This window comes from Eleutherodactylus coqui, chromosome 8 (assembly GCF_035609145.1).
Source record: "Eleutherodactylus coqui strain aEleCoq1 chromosome 8, aEleCoq1.hap1, whole genome shotgun sequence".
In the NCBI taxonomy this organism is placed as follows: Eukaryota; Metazoa; Chordata; class Amphibia; order Anura; family Eleutherodactylidae; genus Eleutherodactylus; species Eleutherodactylus coqui.
Window position 1 is genome coordinate 24,567,094 of NC_089844.1, and position 20,094 is coordinate 24,587,187.

The 20,094-nt window shown below is 46.5% G+C and overlaps 1 protein-coding gene across 1 annotated transcript in view; it reads right to left on the reverse strand.

The window, feature by feature from the left end:
• Positions 1–393: 393 nt before the first annotated feature.
• Positions 394–20,094, reverse strand: part of SLC15A2 (solute carrier family 15 member 2) — a 58,215-nt gene continuing 38,514 nt past the window's right edge. The window contains exons 10-22 of the mRNA XM_066575330.1: positions 19,681–19,770; positions 17,773–17,817; positions 17,139–17,171; positions 16,374–16,462; positions 16,205–16,286; positions 10,376–10,510; positions 8,099–8,236; positions 7,820–7,866; positions 6,709–6,816; positions 5,437–5,530; positions 4,389–4,541; positions 1,565–1,669; positions 394–641 (exon numbers count right to left, since the gene is read on the reverse strand). Coding sequence (XP_066431427.1) covers positions 432–641; positions 1,565–1,669; positions 4,389–4,541; positions 5,437–5,530; positions 6,709–6,816; positions 7,820–7,866; positions 8,099–8,236; positions 10,376–10,510; positions 16,205–16,286; positions 16,374–16,462; positions 17,139–17,171; positions 17,773–17,817; positions 19,681–19,770 — 1,329 coding nt within the window. The 3' untranslated portion in view covers positions 394–431. The remainder of the gene's footprint in view (positions 642–1,564; positions 1,670–4,388; positions 4,542–5,436; positions 5,531–6,708; positions 6,817–7,819; positions 7,867–8,098; positions 8,237–10,375; positions 10,511–16,204; positions 16,287–16,373; positions 16,463–17,138; positions 17,172–17,772; positions 17,818–19,680; positions 19,771–20,094) is intronic.

The following is a 20,094-nucleotide window of genomic DNA, read 5'->3' on the forward strand; positions in this document are numbered from 1 at the left end:
GGTCACCAGTCCTTGAGCCGTCTAGTGTATGCGGGTGCAGCACACTGACTGGCATTGGCATGTCCTACTTCTATCCCGTGAGGCAGACAAGAATAGGACATGCCATGAGTTTCATGCAGACCATCAAGGTGATGGCACGAGGCGGCACAGCGGTTCTCCTTATTCGCCCCCCATGCTCAGATTGTGCTTATAAAGTGCGGTACTTCGCAGGGACGCAACAGACATCCCGGATGAAAGTCAATTCGATTTCAAGTTCATCATAAGAAGTAAATGAAGGATTTCCATGTAGGAAGGAAGCAGCAAAGAGGCAGATAGTTGTCAAATCTTCCAGGGCGGACAGCGGCGGTGCAGATTGATAGAAATGGAACACGTATAATAATTACCCATCCCCCCCCCCCCCAGTCCCTCAAGCTTATTTCGCCTCCATCCCTCTAGATCTTCGTCTTCTTCTCCTCAAACATGTTGTCTGGATTCATTTCGAAGAAGTCAGGCACCACCTTCTTCTCCTCCTGGTTCAGGTCCTTCTTCTCATTTTCTTCCTTCAGGTCATCAGGATTTACAGGAACGTAGAAATAGCCCATAAAGGAGAAAATGATGGAGACGGCGACCAGAAGAGCCGCGAAGAGAATGAACTCCGCCCACTGTGGGGTGAGAAACACCTGGTCATACATGCTTCAGAGTACATATGTCAAACACAAGTCCTATTGGCCAATTTCGGCCCGCCACCTAATTGTATGTGGCGCACCGGCTGGGTAGCAACTGAACGGGTAACTCCACTCACCCATCCTGCAGCTCCGGTCCAGCGGCGGCAGTGCGGAGTCTGTGACTGCTGACCCCTCTCCTCAGTGTCTGTGCTGCGTACAGGACGGCGCACGCAGACACCAGGGGGAAAAAAGTCAGCGGTCACAGACTCCACTCTGCCGCCGCTGGACAGGCTGGGTGAGTGGAGTGCCGGTAGGGATGCTGCGCGCCCGGAGGCCAATAGGGAGGTCGCTATTACTACCAGGACTACTATGGGGGCTAATATAGGGGACTATATATACTGCGGCCACTATGGGGGGGTCACTATCACTACTGGGGCCACTATGGGGGACCCCATTACTACTGGGGCCACTATGGGGGACCCCATTACTACTGGGGCCACTATGGGGGACCCCATTACTACTGGGGCCACTATGTTGGGGGGGCGGTCACCATCACTACTTGGGCCACCATGGCAGACCCTATTTACTACTGCGGCCACTATGAGGGCACTGTGCATTTGCACTAACAAAAAGTTATGCACAAAATCACATTGATGCGCAGCAAATATGCAAGTTTTTGCGTATGTCGTGCGCATTTCCACAAGCCTTTTGATCTCAATGGGCTATTGCAGTAGGCCATGTCACGTATTTTTTTCAGGCTATCGCACATCATGTGAAGAACTACACTCATGTGAATGAAGCCATCGAAATCAATGGGTTCTATTCACTGCATTTTACGCTCACAAAATCTGCTTGTGTGAACGAGCCCCAACTACTGGGGACACCTCACATACAAGTACAGGGATTTAGGGACTTCGCACCTGTTCCATGGTTGCCGCCTGAGCGACGATCAGCACAATCACGTTACCAAAAGCGACCGTCAGCAACCACCCGGCCTGGAGGACGGACTTCATGCTGGCTGGAGCCTGAGGAAGGGGGATGAAGCAGAAGTTAATCATCTCTTCTTCTGGAATATTCTAGATTGGACCGGCAGTACTGGAGATGCTGCACACTGGAACCCAATCATGTTCCGTGGTAAACCTACAAATGCGTCAATCTCACATTGCCCAGTTACCTGACCCAACCTGCCACTATCTTTATTTCTACATCCCGTTTTCCCATGGAGTTTCTTTGTTTCCAATTTAAAGGGCTTGTCCGGGTGCAATGCCATATTCGAAATATCATTCCAGGCCTGTTAGGGCTCCTTCACACTGGCGATCGTGATTTTGCTGTAAGAAAATTGCAGCAAAATTGGAATTTTGCTCATGAGATGTCTGAGCGTCAGCGATGCTTTTTCTTGCAAAAACATGGCTGCCACTTGCGATTTTCTCGAGATAGACAATAGGAGTTGTACATGAAAATCGCAAGTTTCTGCTATGGGAGTTTCGCGAGAAAATCATGCAACGAAAATCGCAAGTGGCAGCCATGTTTTGCAAGAAACTGCATTGCTGACACTCAGACATTTAATGAGCAAAATTGTGATTTTCTCACAGCCAAATCGCGATCGCCGGTGTGAAGGAGCCCTGAAAGCAATAACAGCAGGGATACTTACCTTTCCTCTGCCGTGTTGCAGCCCAGCAATCCTGCCGGCCTTTGTTGTGGAGTGGATCCCACCAGACCGCGGCAGCCAATAACAGATCCTCATGGGTCCCAGTGATGTCGGTACAACGGCACGTGATCACTCCGGCCTCTGATTGGATACAGCAGTCAGGTGGTATCCGTTCCATAAACACAGACCCCTCAGCACACAATTTAAGCATACATTTATATTAGTTATCATATACATTGTAATGCATTTTCATCCGTATAGGTTTTTCACTGTAAACATTTTTCTTCTAATAAAGTTTTGCAGTTCACTTTATTTTCCTTGATCACAAAAAAAAAAGCGTTAAGCATATGGAAACTTACAGCCATAGGTTTCCATATGTTTTCCATTGACTGCAATGTTTAAAAGATATATATTTGTTTAGCCTGACAAACATTTCCAAACTTTTTTTCTTTTTTGGGGGGGGAAGAAAAGTGCAGCAGTCTAGGCATTTCAATCCCACAAAAAAAAAAAAGCAAGAAAACACGTCGTTTGACTACTTTTAACCCTTTCCAATCCACTGTCTGACGTCTGAAGACATTATGATTTAAGACTGTACAGCTCTGATGTTGGAAGACGTCCGCCGGGGTTCTCTTACTGTAGATTGTCAGCCTCTCTGCTGTCGGAGCCTATCCAACGTGTCAGCTCATGCCTTAGCCAGCAGATAGCGTCATTGTATAAACGGCAGAAAAAGAGCAAGCTCCCTAGGAAAATCAGGATACAAATTGGATTGGAAAGGGTTAATCCGTTATATCCTATTGATCCATGAAATGCTACATTTTTAGCCAAAAAAAAGTGTCCGTTCCACAGATGAACATGCCGGTGTGGACAGTTACAGGTTACGTAATAAGAAAAAGTTTGGTCCAGCGTCGCCAGTAGAGTAAAATGTGATTGTTCCCGGCAAGAGAAACCAAGTAATCTTGTAGATATGATACCTTTTAATGTCTAACAGAAGAAGAATTTGGGAGTACAAGTTTATAACCACCTTTGACATTGTCAAGAATGGACTGAACCTCGGAGGGGGCTTTTTGCATCATTGGAAAATAGGAGAAATTTATAGCACAGATAACACACTGGCCTGGTGACCCCCTAACACCAATTTTGGGACCATAAAACTTTCACATCCCTTATCAGTGGACTAATTAGGTATTTACTCCTCTACTCCTGATCTAGTATGGTTTTAAGTGCAAATTAATCACACCATGTCTGTGCCTTGTCATATATATATTTAAATTCCTCTTAGAGTCTATTTCATTATGCCTGCGGACCCTGAGAGGTTGAAAAGTTTGCTATAATATCATGTATTTTTGTTAGCCATTAAAAGGTATCATATCTACAGGATTACTTGGTTTCTCTTACTGAGAACAATCACATTATATCATGTAATATAATTGTAATGTGCTTTTAAGGTACCAATAAAACCGTTTTATACAAGGCACAAGAGGACCGCGGGGCTGGATCGCCCGGGCAGAGGGCAGATAAGTACTCCTACTTTTATTGTTTTAACAGGCCTGTATCAATTTTTAGAAAGTTGCCTCACACCCTGACAACCCCTTTAAGAAGCCGCAGGACCTCGGATGAACAAGGACTACTACTCCCATCATGAGCCGATTGTATTTCTTCTGCAGTAGTGGAGGTATTTCATTGTATATTGGTGGACGCCATTCCCCGTAGCTGCAGACAATACAGAACAGTCATCAGATCCCACGGACCAGTCTTGGTTCCAGATATTTGTCGTTTCCCTCCAGAATCTTGTATCATATTAGTATTTTATATTAGTTAGTGTCCGTATGCTCCAGTGTGTCCCGTATAATGATCTAATATATACTGGAAGGACTGGGCGGCTCCACAAGAGGCTCCACCCATGAGGTCCAGCAGTGGACGTCCCATGAGAAGCTGTTGGGATCCCACTAACAATCATCCCTGTGTGTACTGCGACAGTAGAGCTTACAGCGCCCCATTCTATCTGGCTGCCGGGGGCCCTTAGCTGCCATTTGAGGGCCCCAGTCCAACACTATATACAGTCTCTCACAGTAACCGGGGGCCTCATGGGAATTTACCTGGGAATACGAGAACTCCAAGCCTGTAATGGAAAACATGACTTCTCCAGCGCTGATCAGGAAGTACTGCGGGAACTGCCACGCGATGTGGAAACTGTTGGCGGAAACGTCTTCTACCACGACGGCTTGTATCTCCTTGCCAAGGTCATTACGCTGGAAACGATATAACAGTATAATACACCAGCAGCGTAATAACAGCATATACACATAGCTGTGACTGAGGAACGCTCCTCATACTCGGAGATAACACATGGTTGGGTCCAATATCCCCTGTGTGACCCCCGCTACAGTAAATGGACACCCAATGTGGGGTGTCAGGCAGTCAATCCTGAGGGAAGTGGAATTGGTGTCGATTTTAGGCAGTGGAAAATCCGTATCGAAAATAGAGACAAAACCTGCAGAATTGGTACAAATTGATTGATGCAGATTCGCAGCAGACTTTACCCTTCAATCGAAAGGATGAAATCTGCCGCGGATACAGGGCAAAAAAGGCGTCAAAACGTGCACCAAATGGTGCAGATTCACACTACAATCCGCTATATGTGAACGTCCCCCAAGGCCGATCTCACGGGGGCAAAAAAAAAAAAAAAACGCACGCTTTTCCGCACGTGAAATCACTGGAATATGAAGCCCATGTTTTTCAATGTCTGCACATGCTGCGATAAGCCATTTCTTTCCGCCCGTGTTTCACTATGATTATGATGCGCATGAGCAAATCCGCGATACTGCTACGATTTTCTGGTGGCGATATAGCCCTCGCCGGTGTGAAACTAGCCTAATTCTGTGTAGCACACTGACTAGTTTCCAAGTAGGAACAGGCACATTAGAAGGTTACAGACACAGAGCAACTCTAGAGCCTCCAAAACGAAGTGCAGCTCTGAAGCACAAACTTCTGCGCTAATGAGTGGTTATTTTATGGAAGTTTGGAAGCATTGAGAGCGTGCAGGTATCACGGACAGACAGTGCTGTATGATGTATACAGGACCGCTGCACATATACGGCCAGCGTGATCTTATTAAGAGGATTTACGAAGATAAAGGTCACTTACCGTTCTCAGTACTGCGGTGTACGCTCCTCCGAAATCCAGCAGTCCCAGGTAAATGGAGTATTGGGTGCCGTCAATCAGACAATGTACGGTGATTCTGAAGAGAGGGAAACACAACGTGATATAAGGGCTCAACGGCCGATAAACAGACGTTATCACATTAATTACGTTTAGAGGAAGAGAACACGAGTGTAGAACATACAGGAACAGTCGTGGGTCCCGCGGTGTCATCGCAGCACTGTGACCTCACTTTACAGCATGGTCTTAGCAGCAGCCAGAAAGTGAGACTGTGGAGCGGCATCCATAGGGGTTTAGTATTTACCTGGATGTCAACAATCTTATGTGCATCCCAATATCTATGAGGGTTCTTGGCCAAGCGACAACCTACCGCCCGGCGCCCGCTTTGTGTAATACTAGCCCCTCAGACGCTCACAGCTTGGACTGACCAGGTGATGAGGGCTGAGAAGCTTACTCGGTTACCCCCCAACATCAGTGTGGGTCCAGACCGCTGATCAATCCTTTTATCACCACCAAAAGCTCCGAAGTCAATGAGAGAATACCAGGATCATCCTAATATCAGAGGGACCATTTACACAAGCGAGTTTTGTGCATTGCGAGATGCGCAAAACTCACACTGAAATAGACCCCATTGGGTCTATTTACAGCAATGCGGCAAGATGCATGTTCTATTTTTCTGCGAGTCGGCAGAAATCTCGCCAATTGTTTCCAATGGGTGAGAAAAAAAGATCACATCGCCCTTGCGACGCACTCGTATGTACATTTTTTCTATTGAAAATACATGCGATTTTTGCACGTATCGCAGGTTCAGCGATGCAATTTTCGAACAGATTTCGATGCACTCGCATTAAACATTGCAATTTTACAAGACAGATAGATCTTTCGCCCTTGTGAGGGTCTAGGGGCTCCTTCACACAGGCGTGTAGTGACAGCGCATTATGCGCATGGGATTTGCGCATTGTTGTACCAATCTGTCATCGGCTCCCATGTAGCCGCTCACACATACGGCTCATAAAATGCGCACAAGAAAGCTTGCAATACACGCGCATGCATGCGATTGGCGGCACGCAGAACCATAAATAGAAGTGTTGGTACACGCTGCCTGCAGGTTCACCATTTTGCCACCATTAGTTGCGCCATTTTCGAATGGTTTCCTAATATAATTATACCGTGAAGAATCCGATACGCCTTATTATTAACGTCCATAAATGACACTTAATTACAGCGCTGATCCAGATCCGTCCGGTCGGCACTTACATTCCTCTCTTCAGCGTTGTGTATTCTGATACGTTGCCCGCAACAACCTGGACGGCTTCTCCTCCAACTGAGATGTTACTGACGGTCACATTCAGCAGATTGATGAACCTGAAATAGTAACCCCAAGATCAGACAAAATCCCTCATTTCAGAAGGGTGTAGTGGGGGTTGGGGGGGTGTGGGTGGGGAGTCCCTGGGATTATAGGGGGACACATATCAAGACTTTTACGCCAGCTTCTGGCATAAGAATAAGTTGCAAATTGTTACACAAGTGGGTGCAAATACTTCTAACTTTTCAGCTTTCTGTGCTGGCCTCACTACTTTTGTAAAAAAAAAAAAAAAGGGGTGGGGTGGGGTTTGTTGGTGTGGGCGTGGCCAATCAGACGTACAAATTTATGTATAAATTATGCCAGAAACTGATGTCAATTATGACAGACATGTGTGCCAGGTCAGACCTGGCACGCATTTCTGCGTAGGCGCCAAGATGCGACTAATGCGTAAAGAGGAACAGAATATAGCCTTAAGTTTTCACAGGTCCTGAATGCCATACAAATCTGCTTTGGGTTATAATTATATCCCCATTTACTGCCTGTGTCAGTCTTTACTGCAGTTCTGCCATTCTACTTGTGAATTGTGAAGCTCATAATGACCAAATCTATTGGCTCCTCCCAGAGAGGGAAGTGTTGCATTGCGGGAGGAAATCGTAAAATACAAATACTATATTTACACGGAACGATTATAAATTTGTTCAAACAAACGAATTTGAGGGATAATTGTTCAGAGTAAACGTGGGGGAAAAAATGCTCATCAATCGTTTGCAGTCGTTTATCCTATAGCTGGCTTCTTGTTGCGTGTAAACGTCCACCGCTCAGCGCTTTACAAAGAAGGTGAAGCTCTGTGCGAGAAGCCAGCAATGTCTTTTGGCCTGAACGCTCTGCATGAGTGCTGAGGACCTTAACGGTGACGTCAGCACTCATGCAGTCGTTTAACAGACTGTCGGCCCTTGTAAAAGGGACATAAGAGGTAAATTGACACATGGATAGCACTAGTTACATTGTATGCAGAGGTGCAACAATCTACAGGAAGCTCCAGCCACCGGCTGATGAACCTACCTCACCGCAGCTAGTCCGTTCGCAGGCTTCTCATTGCTATCCACAACCTAGAAGAGAAGCAGCTTCCACAGTCATCTGTTGTAATGGGCACAATAACCCCCCCCCCCCACCTCCTCCCCGAGACTAGGAGAATTACTCTCTAACAACAATTGTCGCAGGTCGGATCATGTAAGCTGCGGTAATCCACGTCCGCGGGTACACTACGGCTGTATCACATCTATGTATCGTGTAGGACTTCCATATCATCCTTGTATCACCTGTTCATAGTCTTCAACTTACCTGAATGCATCTTGTGTTCTCTACGACTAAAGAAGCAACGACTTTTTCCCTCATTTGAGCGGAGCAGACAGCAACGTTCCCCCGAGTGACAGTGACATTCTGTGTGCCTGTGATATTCAGTCTCAAGTATTCCGGATCCTACAGAGAAATATAACAACACAGCCGGTATACATTATACATCCTCTATATGGTGATATGGACCATGCTGGTATAATCTGGGCATCTTCTTTGTCAAAAAGACAATCCGGCCCCTAGAAGTTTTTCTCTTGCTACAAAATTCGGCATACAGTTCCATCTCGGCAGAAATACAAGTGATGAGAGTTGTGGTGATTGGATGAACGGCCTTGTCACTGGAGGCCCTAAAACTGGTTCCCCCCTTGGCCTATAAGAGGCTCTCGGAGGCTCCTTATGTGCAGTGACCTCTTCTTCCGCTTGTAGAGCTTGTTGGCCACTAGACGCCTCTACAACGCAGAGAAGAGATTTCACCCCGTTACCAGAGTCTGAGAGGGGCGTATTATTGGGATGTGAGAAGCTGGATGGTCGTATCGATGAATTGTCCCCCACCGGCTGTTCTGACCAGACTGTTAGGAGGTGTTGGGACCGGTGGATGGGGGCACACAAGGTGACCGGGCTCAGGACGCCCCCTACAGACCACCAGTAGAGAGGAGCATCTGACCAGACTGTTAGGAGGTGTTGGGACCAGTGGATGTGTGAGGGCACACAAGGTGAACGGGCTCAGGACGCCCCCTACAGACCACCAGTAGAGAGGAGCATCTGACCAGACTGTTAGGGGGTGTTAGGACCAGTGGATGTGTGAGGGCACACAAGGTGACCGGGCTCAGGACGCCCCCTACAGACCACCAATAGAGAGGAGCGTCTGACCAGACTGTTAGGGGGTATTGGGACCAGTGGATGTGTGAGTGCACACAAGGTGACCGGGCTCAGGACCCCCGACAGACCACCAGTAGAGAGGACCATCTGATTGTCCGACAAGCACAAGCAGCTCCAATTGTTTCATTGTCCACCATCCACAGACAGGTGGCGCCATTGTTACTCACCTGTGTCTGTTAGAACCATTTTCAGGCGCTTGGCTGAAGGACATTTGGTCTCACGGCGATCATTAAGTATTGTGTGATTGACATCCACCCACCGTTGTCTCCATTTGCAGTGATGTCGTGAAAAACAAAACAACGCTATGGAGTGGAACTGGGTTGTCTTCAATGACAAATCTAGGTTTCATTTGGGCACGGACAACTGCCGTGTTCGTGTCTTGAGACCTCGGGTGAGCGCCTCAATCTTGTCCTTGCTGTTCAGCAAAAGAACATGTGTGGAACCATTTGGGATGCCAACTTCAACAGCCTACGAGTTTGCACAATCCAGAGGCTCAGTTACAGCAAATGGGATATTCTGCAGGATGCCATACAGAACCTGTATGCCTCCATGTCCGCCCGTATCACATCTTGTACCCAAGCTAGAGGCGGTACAACAGGGTACTAGAGCCTCCATGCCTGCCCGTATCACATCTTGTATCCAAGCTAGAGGCAGTACAACAGGGTACTAGAGCCTCCATGCCCGCCTGTATCACATCTTGTATCCAAGCTAGAGACAGTACAACAGGGTACTAGAGCCTCCATGCCCGCCTGTATCACATCTTGTATCCAAGCTAGAGGTGGTACAACAGGGTACTAGAGCCTCCATGCCCGCCTGTATCACATCTTGTATCCTAGCTAGAGGCGGTACAACAGGGTACTAGAGCCTCCATGCCCGCCTGTATCACATCTTGTATCCTAGCTAGAGGCGGTACAACAGGGTACTAGAGCCCCCATGCCCGCCTGTATCACATCTTGTATCCAAGCTAGAGGCGGTACAACAGGGTACTAGAGCCTCCATGCCAGTCCGTATCACATCTTGTATCCAAGCTGGAGACTGTACAACAGGGTACTAGAGCCTCCATGCCCGCCTGTATCACATCTTGTATCCAAGCTAGAGGCGGTACAACAGGGTACTGGAGCCTCCATGCCTGGCTGTATCACATCTTGTATCCAAGCTAGAGGCGATACAACAGGGTCCTAGAGCCTCCCTATAAGGGGGTCGGTTCTTCACAATAAATGGTCCTTTTGCTCTGATATGTAATCACTTATATCAGTGTTACAATCACACAGAGGAAGTTTCATTACATTCAGACAACTTCTATGGGAGGGATGGGTTTGACCAGGGGTGTATGTACAGCTGGTATATAGTAAGCCATCTTGCATATATATTTCATACTCTTATTACCTGGAGGTCTGCAGGTTTGAGGTCTGGCTGTCTGAACGGACTGTTTGCAGGAACCATAATTGTAACTTCCTCTCCTGCAAAATTCAGGACCTGCAGAAAACCCTCTCCGGTTTTCGGTACCGCCGGGTTGGTTTCCTGTGGATGAGAGAACCTTGCTAATGATTGGACGCTGCAGACAGCGGTCATCGCGATCCGCCTCGCAGGGCGTCTCCTGTTCACAGCAACATTTAAACTTTCATTCATGTCAATATCGGTGGCCCAAGAACAGGCTGGAGCCAACATCAATGCAAAAGTGATTGACAAGACAGGAGTCATTTGTGGGACCACAGATTAGATACATTTCAATTAGATACACACCTCAGCTGACAACATTAATTCAGGAAAAAGGGAAACGCTGAAAGTGATGTAATTAAGGTGTTATAAATTAACTTTTTTGCCTATATTAAAGCAACTTGTCTTAGCAATATTAATAAAATGTCCAACAGCATTGCAGGTAACATAGTAACACGGTTAAGGCTGAAAACAGACGCACCCCCCCCCCCCCCACACACACACAGCCAATTTTCCTCATTTTAGCGAAACCCCCTGCCATATACTGCCTGGGGGGCTTTTCCTATGAGCAGAATATTCCTGCAACACCACAGTGGAATTTACCAAAGAGTGTAAATTTCTACACCAAATTCCGTATGACCGACATGCTGATTTTGATGCGGAATTGACAATGAGATAAATCTGCCAGCAATTCCGCATCAGAATCTACATCTAGGCCTGCAGAATCTGGTGTGGAGTTTTTGGGATGGCAAATTTTGCTGCTTTTTGCAGCAAAATGTAAATATTCCCCTAAGGGCGCCTTCACACTAGAGAAAATCGTGCGAGATTTGTGCGTTGTGAGATGCACAATTGTGAAACCCATTCTTTTGAATGGGTTCATTCACATTAGTGGTGTTTTTTTGCATCGCAGTGCCATGCAGGAAACACATTGCTGCATGTTCTATCTTTATGTGAGATCGCCTATTGACTTCAGCAGTGCCGGCCCCATTGACAGCAAAGTGAAAACTCTGCGATCCTTTGACAGCCGCGGCGGGGGATTCCTTCAGCCCTGCAGTGATGCAAAGCGGTTTTCACATCTTTCTGCCAGTGATTTAGCCCCGTTAATGGGTAAAATCCGAGTGTGGAATTCTGTCTTAGAAAATCACATTTCTGCATCGAGAAGCGACATTTCACTTATTGAAGCGGAAGAGAGTCAGAATTCTGCATGCGCATTTTGCCCATTGACAAGACTGATATTAATGCAGTTTTTGGAAGTGGAATTCATACAGCTAGAGATGTCCGACTGTGGTTGGATGAGCGCGACCTAGACTCCCAAGTACTTCCCTGCCCCCTAATCCCCAGATCTGTACCCGATTGGGCATCTGTGGGACCACCTTGATCGTTGGGTTCGCTCTATGAATCCTCCCCCACGCACCCTCCAGCAGGGATGTACTGCAGTCAGCATGGCACCAGAGACCCCCCTACCAGCTTTCCGCGCGGCACTCGCCGGTCACTCCAGATATTACCGGGTGGACATAATAATGTGACAACACTTTGGGGTAACTACTAAAATGCGCGGACATGGTCTCACTAGCATATAACATTGCTGTATGTTTGTCCGCGGCTACAGATCCCGCTTGTCACCTGCTAAAGCTGACAGCGGGGATCAGTTTATATCCCGCTCGGCGCTGTGCCGCTGTCCGTCTGTTTACAAATCTTTCCGCTGTGTTTCCTTTGTGTTATCGGAACCGTAGCAACTTGAAATCAGCTGTAAAAGGTGAGAGGAGTATGTGATAACAAGGAGACAAGGTAATTATCCCCATTATTGATATCATGGGGTCATTAGGAACCGACGTGGTCATAAAGATACGCACTTTGTGAATTGGAGGAGATTGTTTCCTGGCTGCGAGCGAATGAGTACTGGAAGACGAGCGCCGTCATCAGATCATACTACACGACTACCACAGTGCTGGTATTATTGCTCAGCCTCAGGCCTCATTCACACCATCGTATGGGTTTTTACACTCGCTGCATTGCAGGCAAGAATTGAGTGAATGAAGAATAGCTGCAATCAAGTCCTGAACTTTAGTCAAGTTTTCTCGTCCATTAACATAAGACGGTTGTGGCACGGAAATCCCGCGGTCGGCAGAAATCTTTGGGATGACTGTTAATGCTTAGATAGAGGCAGCTATCTTCATTACCCGGCATTGGACGCTGCTAAACCCCCTCCCTTCGTTTCAGCTACCACAGAAGTCTATGGGAGCCTCCAGCGTATCTCGGCAAAGGATAGGGCAAGACCTATCTTTTCACGCACCGTATAAAATCAGTCGTCGATATCCTATTCTTGACGCGATGTGACTAAAAATTGCTCATCTGGATGAATACATTAGAATCCAACGCTTCGGCCGGTCGCGATTTTTTTAACATGGCCAAATTAGTTGCGTAAATACGCTTGTGTGAATAAGGACTTCTGCACATGTTGTGGCGCACTCTTAAGCTCCGTTCACACGCTGCCGAATTGGCGCAGACATTCTTGAAAGGGTGAAATTTGCAGCAGACGTGTGGATTTGTACGGATACGCACCAACATCCGCTACGTGTGAATGTACCCATATACACATGTTAGTGCGGCTAACTTGCATATATCATTATTAGCACAGTATGGTTATTTTTCGGCACTGTGAACCCTTATACACTTCCACTGCCGCCTTGGAAGTGCCGTGTCTCCTTGAGACGTCCTGACAGAGATGGGACAGGAATACAACCCACCGGCGTCAGAAATTCTATATATTAACACAACAATCTGAGTTTTGTAGAATTGATGGGTGGTGGGGAGTAATATTTCTCCTAGTCGGTGTGAGGAGACTTCCAAGGCCATTCATGCTCCTCTGCACAGTTTAATGGGAGATGGTACAAATTTCCCAGAGGAGCATGCATGGCCTTACAAGTCTCCTCACACCTACTAGGTAGGTGCTCTCCCCAAGGAGACATTATACCTCTCCCAATCCTATAATTTAGCTCAGTGGAGGTCCGGGGGCTGAGCTGCTGATCGCTGCAATGAAGGAGCTGCAGTGCAAAACCCCGAGCACACTACCCTTCAGCTGACTTCCTTACCCAACAGCTCCTCTTGGTGAACATATAGACTTCTATGGACATTTACGCGTCCGTCTTCACCTGCCTCAGCTGAGCGCTTCAACTCCTTTATTGGAGCGATCAGCACGAATCCCAGGAACCAGACCCCACTGATTAAAAAAAAAAAAACTTGATAAAGACTTATGGGGTCAAGCGTTGCATATGAAGGAATAATGTGTGTTTATTTTGCACCCGATATGATGTCACAAGCATTCTTTATATACTTTGGATCTGGTGATTCTGGATCTTGGTGACGGTGCATATCGAGTTCTGCCAATGTGGTTGTGCTGCTGACAAAAGTTAATTTTCACTCTAACATGTAAAAAGTTTGTTTTTGGTTGTTTTTTTTTCCTGTTTGCTTCCACTTTTAAGCTGGGCGAGGAGTCAGAAGAGCTGGTCCAGAATGTGAAAGGTTAATGGCAGCAGTGTTTGGCTCTAGCTAGGAGACATCTTCACTATATCCCCAAGCATTGTTCTTGTGTTCGGAAGGAGCTGGGAGAAATGTTTCTATGCGAGTTCAGTGCTGAGAAATAATCCCAGCGCTGCGCTAACACCACTACATCCACCAGCACACACCTGTATAAGGGCTCCTTCACACAACCGTATGGGTTCGACATGTTTTGCGTGCGGAATACGCTGTAGCAATCTGCCATAGGCTCCCATGCTGCGATCACATATACTGTGCGAAATACACGCACAATAAAGACTGCAGTATATTCTATCTTGGCGCGTACTACATGTGCATACAGGATAGTCTATGGTACAAGATAGTGTATGGCAATCAGCGGCCCACAAGAAGTGAGCAATTCCATTGGGTACTTAGCGCATTACTGACGCATGTGGGCAGCACACAGAGAATTACACTTGTGTGCAGCCGGCCGATGGCACATAGTGCTGAGAAATCATACCAGCGCTGCACTAACACTATATACAGGGCAGCACTGCGATACATGTGTATAAGGGCTAATTCACAGGGGCGTATTTTCTGTCCACATTCAGTCCGTATCGTACCGACTGGATATGAAACAATTGAATTAAAATGGTGGATTTAACCATGGTTTTTTTTTACCATTTACACGGGTTAAAAAAAAAAATGTAAAAAATTGCAGCAGGTCCTAGTTGCCCATGAAAGTTTATGGGAGCGTAAAAAAAACGCAGTGAAAACAGACGCCGCACGCATTTTCACTGCACTTTTTAAAGGTGTTGCCAAGAGACAGCGGGGATAAAAAGTAACATCCGTTGGGCCTTCTTGCGTTTTGTTTTGCGCATGTAGTAAAATGCGGTAAATATAGATGTAACACGGCCCTGACACCTGCGTACGCACCACAAACACACGCAGGGGAAACGGTGCATTTATCATGGACAGAACTGGAAACGCCGGTGTGAATGGGCCCTCCGTATGCGTAGCGAGGACATAGAATACCGGCAAGTAGCGCGGCTCCTAGATGTACAACACTAATACACATGTCTGAGGGACTCTATTCACATCACTCCGGCTAGAGCGGTGGGGATTCATTTTAGAGACGTATGGAGATACACTAGTAGATATTCTGTTATCGAAAATGCATCCAGAACGCAGCAGGAGTGGCCGGGCGCAGGTTGGTAAGCCAGGTGCGCAGGTTAGTGTAGCGGGAGCCGCTCTCCGCTGCATTCAGGGCACAATGGAGCGAGTTTAGATGCCCAGAATGAAGTCAGAAGTGAACTTTGAAGCCAACTAGCAAAACCAATGGATGGGCCGCGCGGGCGAGGATGATCGGGAACTTCTTCCTTGGCCTCCACTTTCTCCGGAGCTTACGCCTTGTGACTTTATGTCTACATGCCCCCTACACAACATGATCTGCAACGTCACGGAAGCCGTTGCATCAGTCAGTCGTGATCCGCTACAACATGTACGGCAGGAACCTGACTGCAGGCGCCATGTGTGTCCAGTGACCAAGGGGGTCACATTGACTCCTCCGAGGGGGACCACAACATTTTTGATGTTGTGCAACCAAATTTTTTGAGTTTCTATTTCCACCGATATCAAATTTTTATATCCGAGTGTCAATAAACATGAGTGATGAGGGGTTCACATGGGGAAGATCATTTGTAAAAACCCTGTATTTTGTGCTGCTCATTTTGGTGTGGATTTTGAAGCAGGTTTTTGCCACAAATCCACAGCCCATTTAATTAAATGATGGGGGAGGGGGGGGGGGGGGGGTCTGCCACTAATGCGCAGCAAATTCCGCACCCATTCTGTATACGTGAACGCACCCTAAAAGTTAGGTTATAACAACTTAATTACATCACTTTTCCTAGCTTTCCTTTTTTTCCTAAATCAATCTTGTAAGCCAGCGGCCGTGCACACTTGATGTAAGTTTTCAATGATTCCCAGGGAACATATTGTTAACGGGGCTCAGCTGACCAGATCACTTCTGATAGTATCGGGTTGCCTTCACACTTGTTGTTTTTGCTGTACTTTTGAACCACAGCGAAAACCTCCCAAAAAACTGCACGCCATAAAAAAAAACAAGCCAAGTGTGAACACAGCCTCAGACACATCAGCTGACAGCATGGTGGGGTTAGATACATGGGTCAGCTGACCGCATCACACATGGAAGGATTAGATACAGCAGCTCTGCACAAAGTATCCATTGAAGTTCTTCTTTGTTGCGCCTCAAGCACTTACATTAATCTTGATCTCTACAATAGTGGCAACTGCAAACGCCAGGGCTGCGATGATCATACCCACTGCCATCCTGGGAACCGGCCTGAGGATGATGAGAGGGGTTATTTCTTGGCTGCATCATTATTCTCTATTAGCAGAGGGCGAGGATATTAACCAGATTGCTACTCACTTAAAATTGATTTTGCAGAGTTTAATCAGCGGGTAGATGCCGAAGTCAAACACCGGGATCAGGATGAGAATCAGGAGGGGATTCAGGATCTGAGGAAGAGGAGGGGGTAGATTTATCGTCCGCTCAGGTGAGATGCAGGATCAGATCGGGAGATCATGCAGGTCTCATCTGCCCAGAGATCGCCCCGCCACAAGTTCTAACCCATGTGTTTAAAAGGTTGAAATCCACAGCATCAATCGGTATGATGCAGATTCATTGCGGAGGTTTTCTGCCTCACGTGAAGGAGATATTTGAAAGCATATTTTCACACGCATTATACTCAGTGCTAAAAGACCATTCTTTATTACGTGAAGAAAAACACAGCATGTCCTATGTTGGCATATAATGTACAGGCTGTGGGGAGTTAACATGTGCAAATACGCCGTGCGATCGCAAGGTACCGATTGGCTCCCATGGCAGTCAGAAGCCTGAGATGTAACTCAGCCTATTAGGCCCCGCCTCCCACAGAATCTAATAGGCTGCTAGCATCGGCATTATAGAATGCACTACATAAGTAATGCAGTGTAACAGAATTTACCGTGAAAACGGTGGCCAATATCGGCTCATGTCAATCAGCCCCAATCGTGCTGATCCAGATAACAAAAGTTGTTATTTTTACCGAATGGAGAACATTGTAAAAGACAGAATCCAAAAAACAAACTATGGCAGTGACGGACATATAGGGTCACGTATAGGTGTGTTCACGGGCGCGTTACATCATCTCACCTGCATCTGGTCGGGCTGAATCACAAAGCCTTTCTGAAAATGAAACGAAGAAACACAAATGATCCTCTACATCTATTGGGAATTCTTGGACTGCTACAATCTTACCAAATAAGTAACATTTCAGATATTGTGCAGGAAAAGCTCGTAAAGCGAACGTCTTATAAATGACGAGATGAAGGACGTGGCTGCATTATGGAGAATCAGTCGACATTTCATAGGAAAAATCTGTTTGTGATCTCAATTCATGTAGAAGGTAAAAGTCTGGATCAGAAGCAAGAATTGCACAAGCAGATTGTATACAGCATAGCGCCCTCTTCTGGTGATGGGTCACTCCAACCCAACTTTGGCACGGAAGAGCTAGCCCTTGTAGGAGAGAAGGACCAGCTGATGCCTTCCCTTTTTGTCTGTGTAGAAGGGGAACTCTGCAATTATGGGGGAGGGCAATGAGGGAGTCAAAGTGGACAACAGCCCCCATTTTCCATGATGAAGCCCATGGCAGAAATAATGTTAAAAAAAAAAAAATACAACCAAAACTAATAAATGACACAAAGAAGATGGCACAGGATCAGGCACTTCAGGGAAACACAACAGCCGATATATAAGAACAGGGCGAACCAGGATAACAATCACTTACAAAATCTGCATCCATTCTTGTAGCTTGTAGAGTCCACCGGGATCCCTGAAACATGACGAGAGACAGAGATCAATGGAAGTATCACCAGGACAACAGGCATTTACATCCCAGGTCAGAAGTAGAGCCTAGTGCTGATTATTTTACATATTGAACGATCACTGCATTAGGAACACCTACTCAATAACGGTAAGTCCACTTTTTTGGGTGATCTGGGCTTTCAGACATTAGGGAACAGATTCCACAAGATGGCGAACATCCTCCATACTGAACTCGCCCCATGCCCACGGCAGCAGCTCCATCAGTTGGTGTACATTTTGCGGATAAGTGGGAGCAGATCTCACAGCCCTTTCTGGTACATCCCAAACATGTTCAATGGGGTTACAGTCCGGTGAGTTTGGGGACCAGTGTGCAGAATTCATTGTCATGTTCCTCCAACCACTCCCCAGTGATCCGAGTTCGGTGACATGGAGTGTTCTCCTGTTAGAAGATGGCGCTGTGGTCGGGAAAGACTTCCTAAAGATATGTGTGCAGATGGTCAGCTAACAAGACCCTGCAGCATTCACCATTCAGGGATTGTGGTACGATTACCAATGGTCTTAGATCATTCCAGGAAAATGCTCCCCAGACCATGACACCACCATGACCAGCCTGTTGAACTATAACGGTGCACCCAAGGAATATGGCTTCATGTTGCCTAAGCCAGATCCTGATCCAGCCATCCATAGGGTTCTGCAGGAAATTGGACTTGGCACTGCAGACAACCTTCTGTCATGTGGCCAAGGTTCACTGATGTCTTTCCTGGGCCCATGCAAAGAGTTGTTGGATGTGATATAGGTCCATCAGGGGCACCCTTGTCAATCTTTGGCTATTGAACCCCAGTGAATGCAAGGTACATCGCATGGTCATTGTGGAAATTTGCCTAACTTCCCCCCTGTGGTACTGCTGGGTCAGCTGGTCCACCGTGGCACATCAGTGCTGAGATTGCAGACATGCAAACCAACGCTTGCCTCTAGGTTCAACCACAAGTGGCCTGCTGCTGTGTTATCTTCTGTTAAATGTCTGTCCATGGTTCAACCAGTCTTGGTACACTCTTGATACCGCGGTTCGGGAACAGCCAATAAGTGTGACTGCTTTAGAAATAATGGCACTGCACCTCCGGGCACAAACAATCCATTTGTGGTCAAAGTCAGGCTAACTGCACATGGGTGAGAGCAATATTGGGCCGAGAAACGCGGTCTGGTATTGCGCTCGTCAACTTGTGTTTAACCGAGGATTCGAGGCGATTTTCAGGCATAAATGCCTCGCATCACTTTGGTGAAATTCTGATTTTCTGGCGTGAATTTCATGCGTGATAGAGGATCGAAGTGTTTCCCATTGCTTTTAATGGGAAACCTCGCATTGCATGGCATGCGAGAGCCATGCAATGTATTTAAGGTGTCATTGAAAACAATGTGTTCCGAGGAATGCTAAAAAAAATAAATAAAAAATAGAACATGCCACAATTTTTTTCCGCGCAGCTCATATGTGTAACTCAACTGAAAATAGACTCACAAAACTGGCGCAAGATTAACGATCGTGTGAAAACGGCCTTACTCAAGTCACCATGTTTACCAAGGACTGCCAAATGCTGTCTTTTGCAGCACCGAGGAGAGGTCAGCACATTATCTGAGAGCAGATCGTGATGTGCCCATCATATGGTAATGAGCAGAAGATGCCGTGCGCCAGCTGTTCCTAATGCTGCGATCCTTCACTTCATTAGCAACATTATTTATTACACTGACATCATTATCTCCAGATATTACTACGGCGTCAATGGTGTAACGATAACCTGGTACACTGGACTATGGTAACAGGTACATATGGAAATCAACCTAAACCTACAGCAGATGATCCACTAGTTATAGTTACCTGCTGGTCAAAGAGCGCCCAGAACATTGGCAGCGGGATGTACAAGAACAGAACCCTTGTCACCATCTTCACTTCTGTGATCAGTTTTTTCTGCATAAGAAATCAGAGACTGAAAAATTAAATGTATAAAAGCAGAAGCAGCAACTCTGACCAACTCCAGAAAGAGATACGACAGGAGTCACTATGTGCATACATTACTTATCCTGTACTGATCCTGTATTATACTCCAGAGCTGCACTCACTATTCTGCTGGTGGAGTCACTGTGTACATACATTACTTATCCTGTACTGATCCTGAGTTACATCCTGTAGATCTTTTATTATAAAAGTATGAAACATAACAATAAAAGCAAACTGTAACAATAGTAAATAATAATAATACAACCGTATGCAGAGATAAGGCCCTTCACCCAG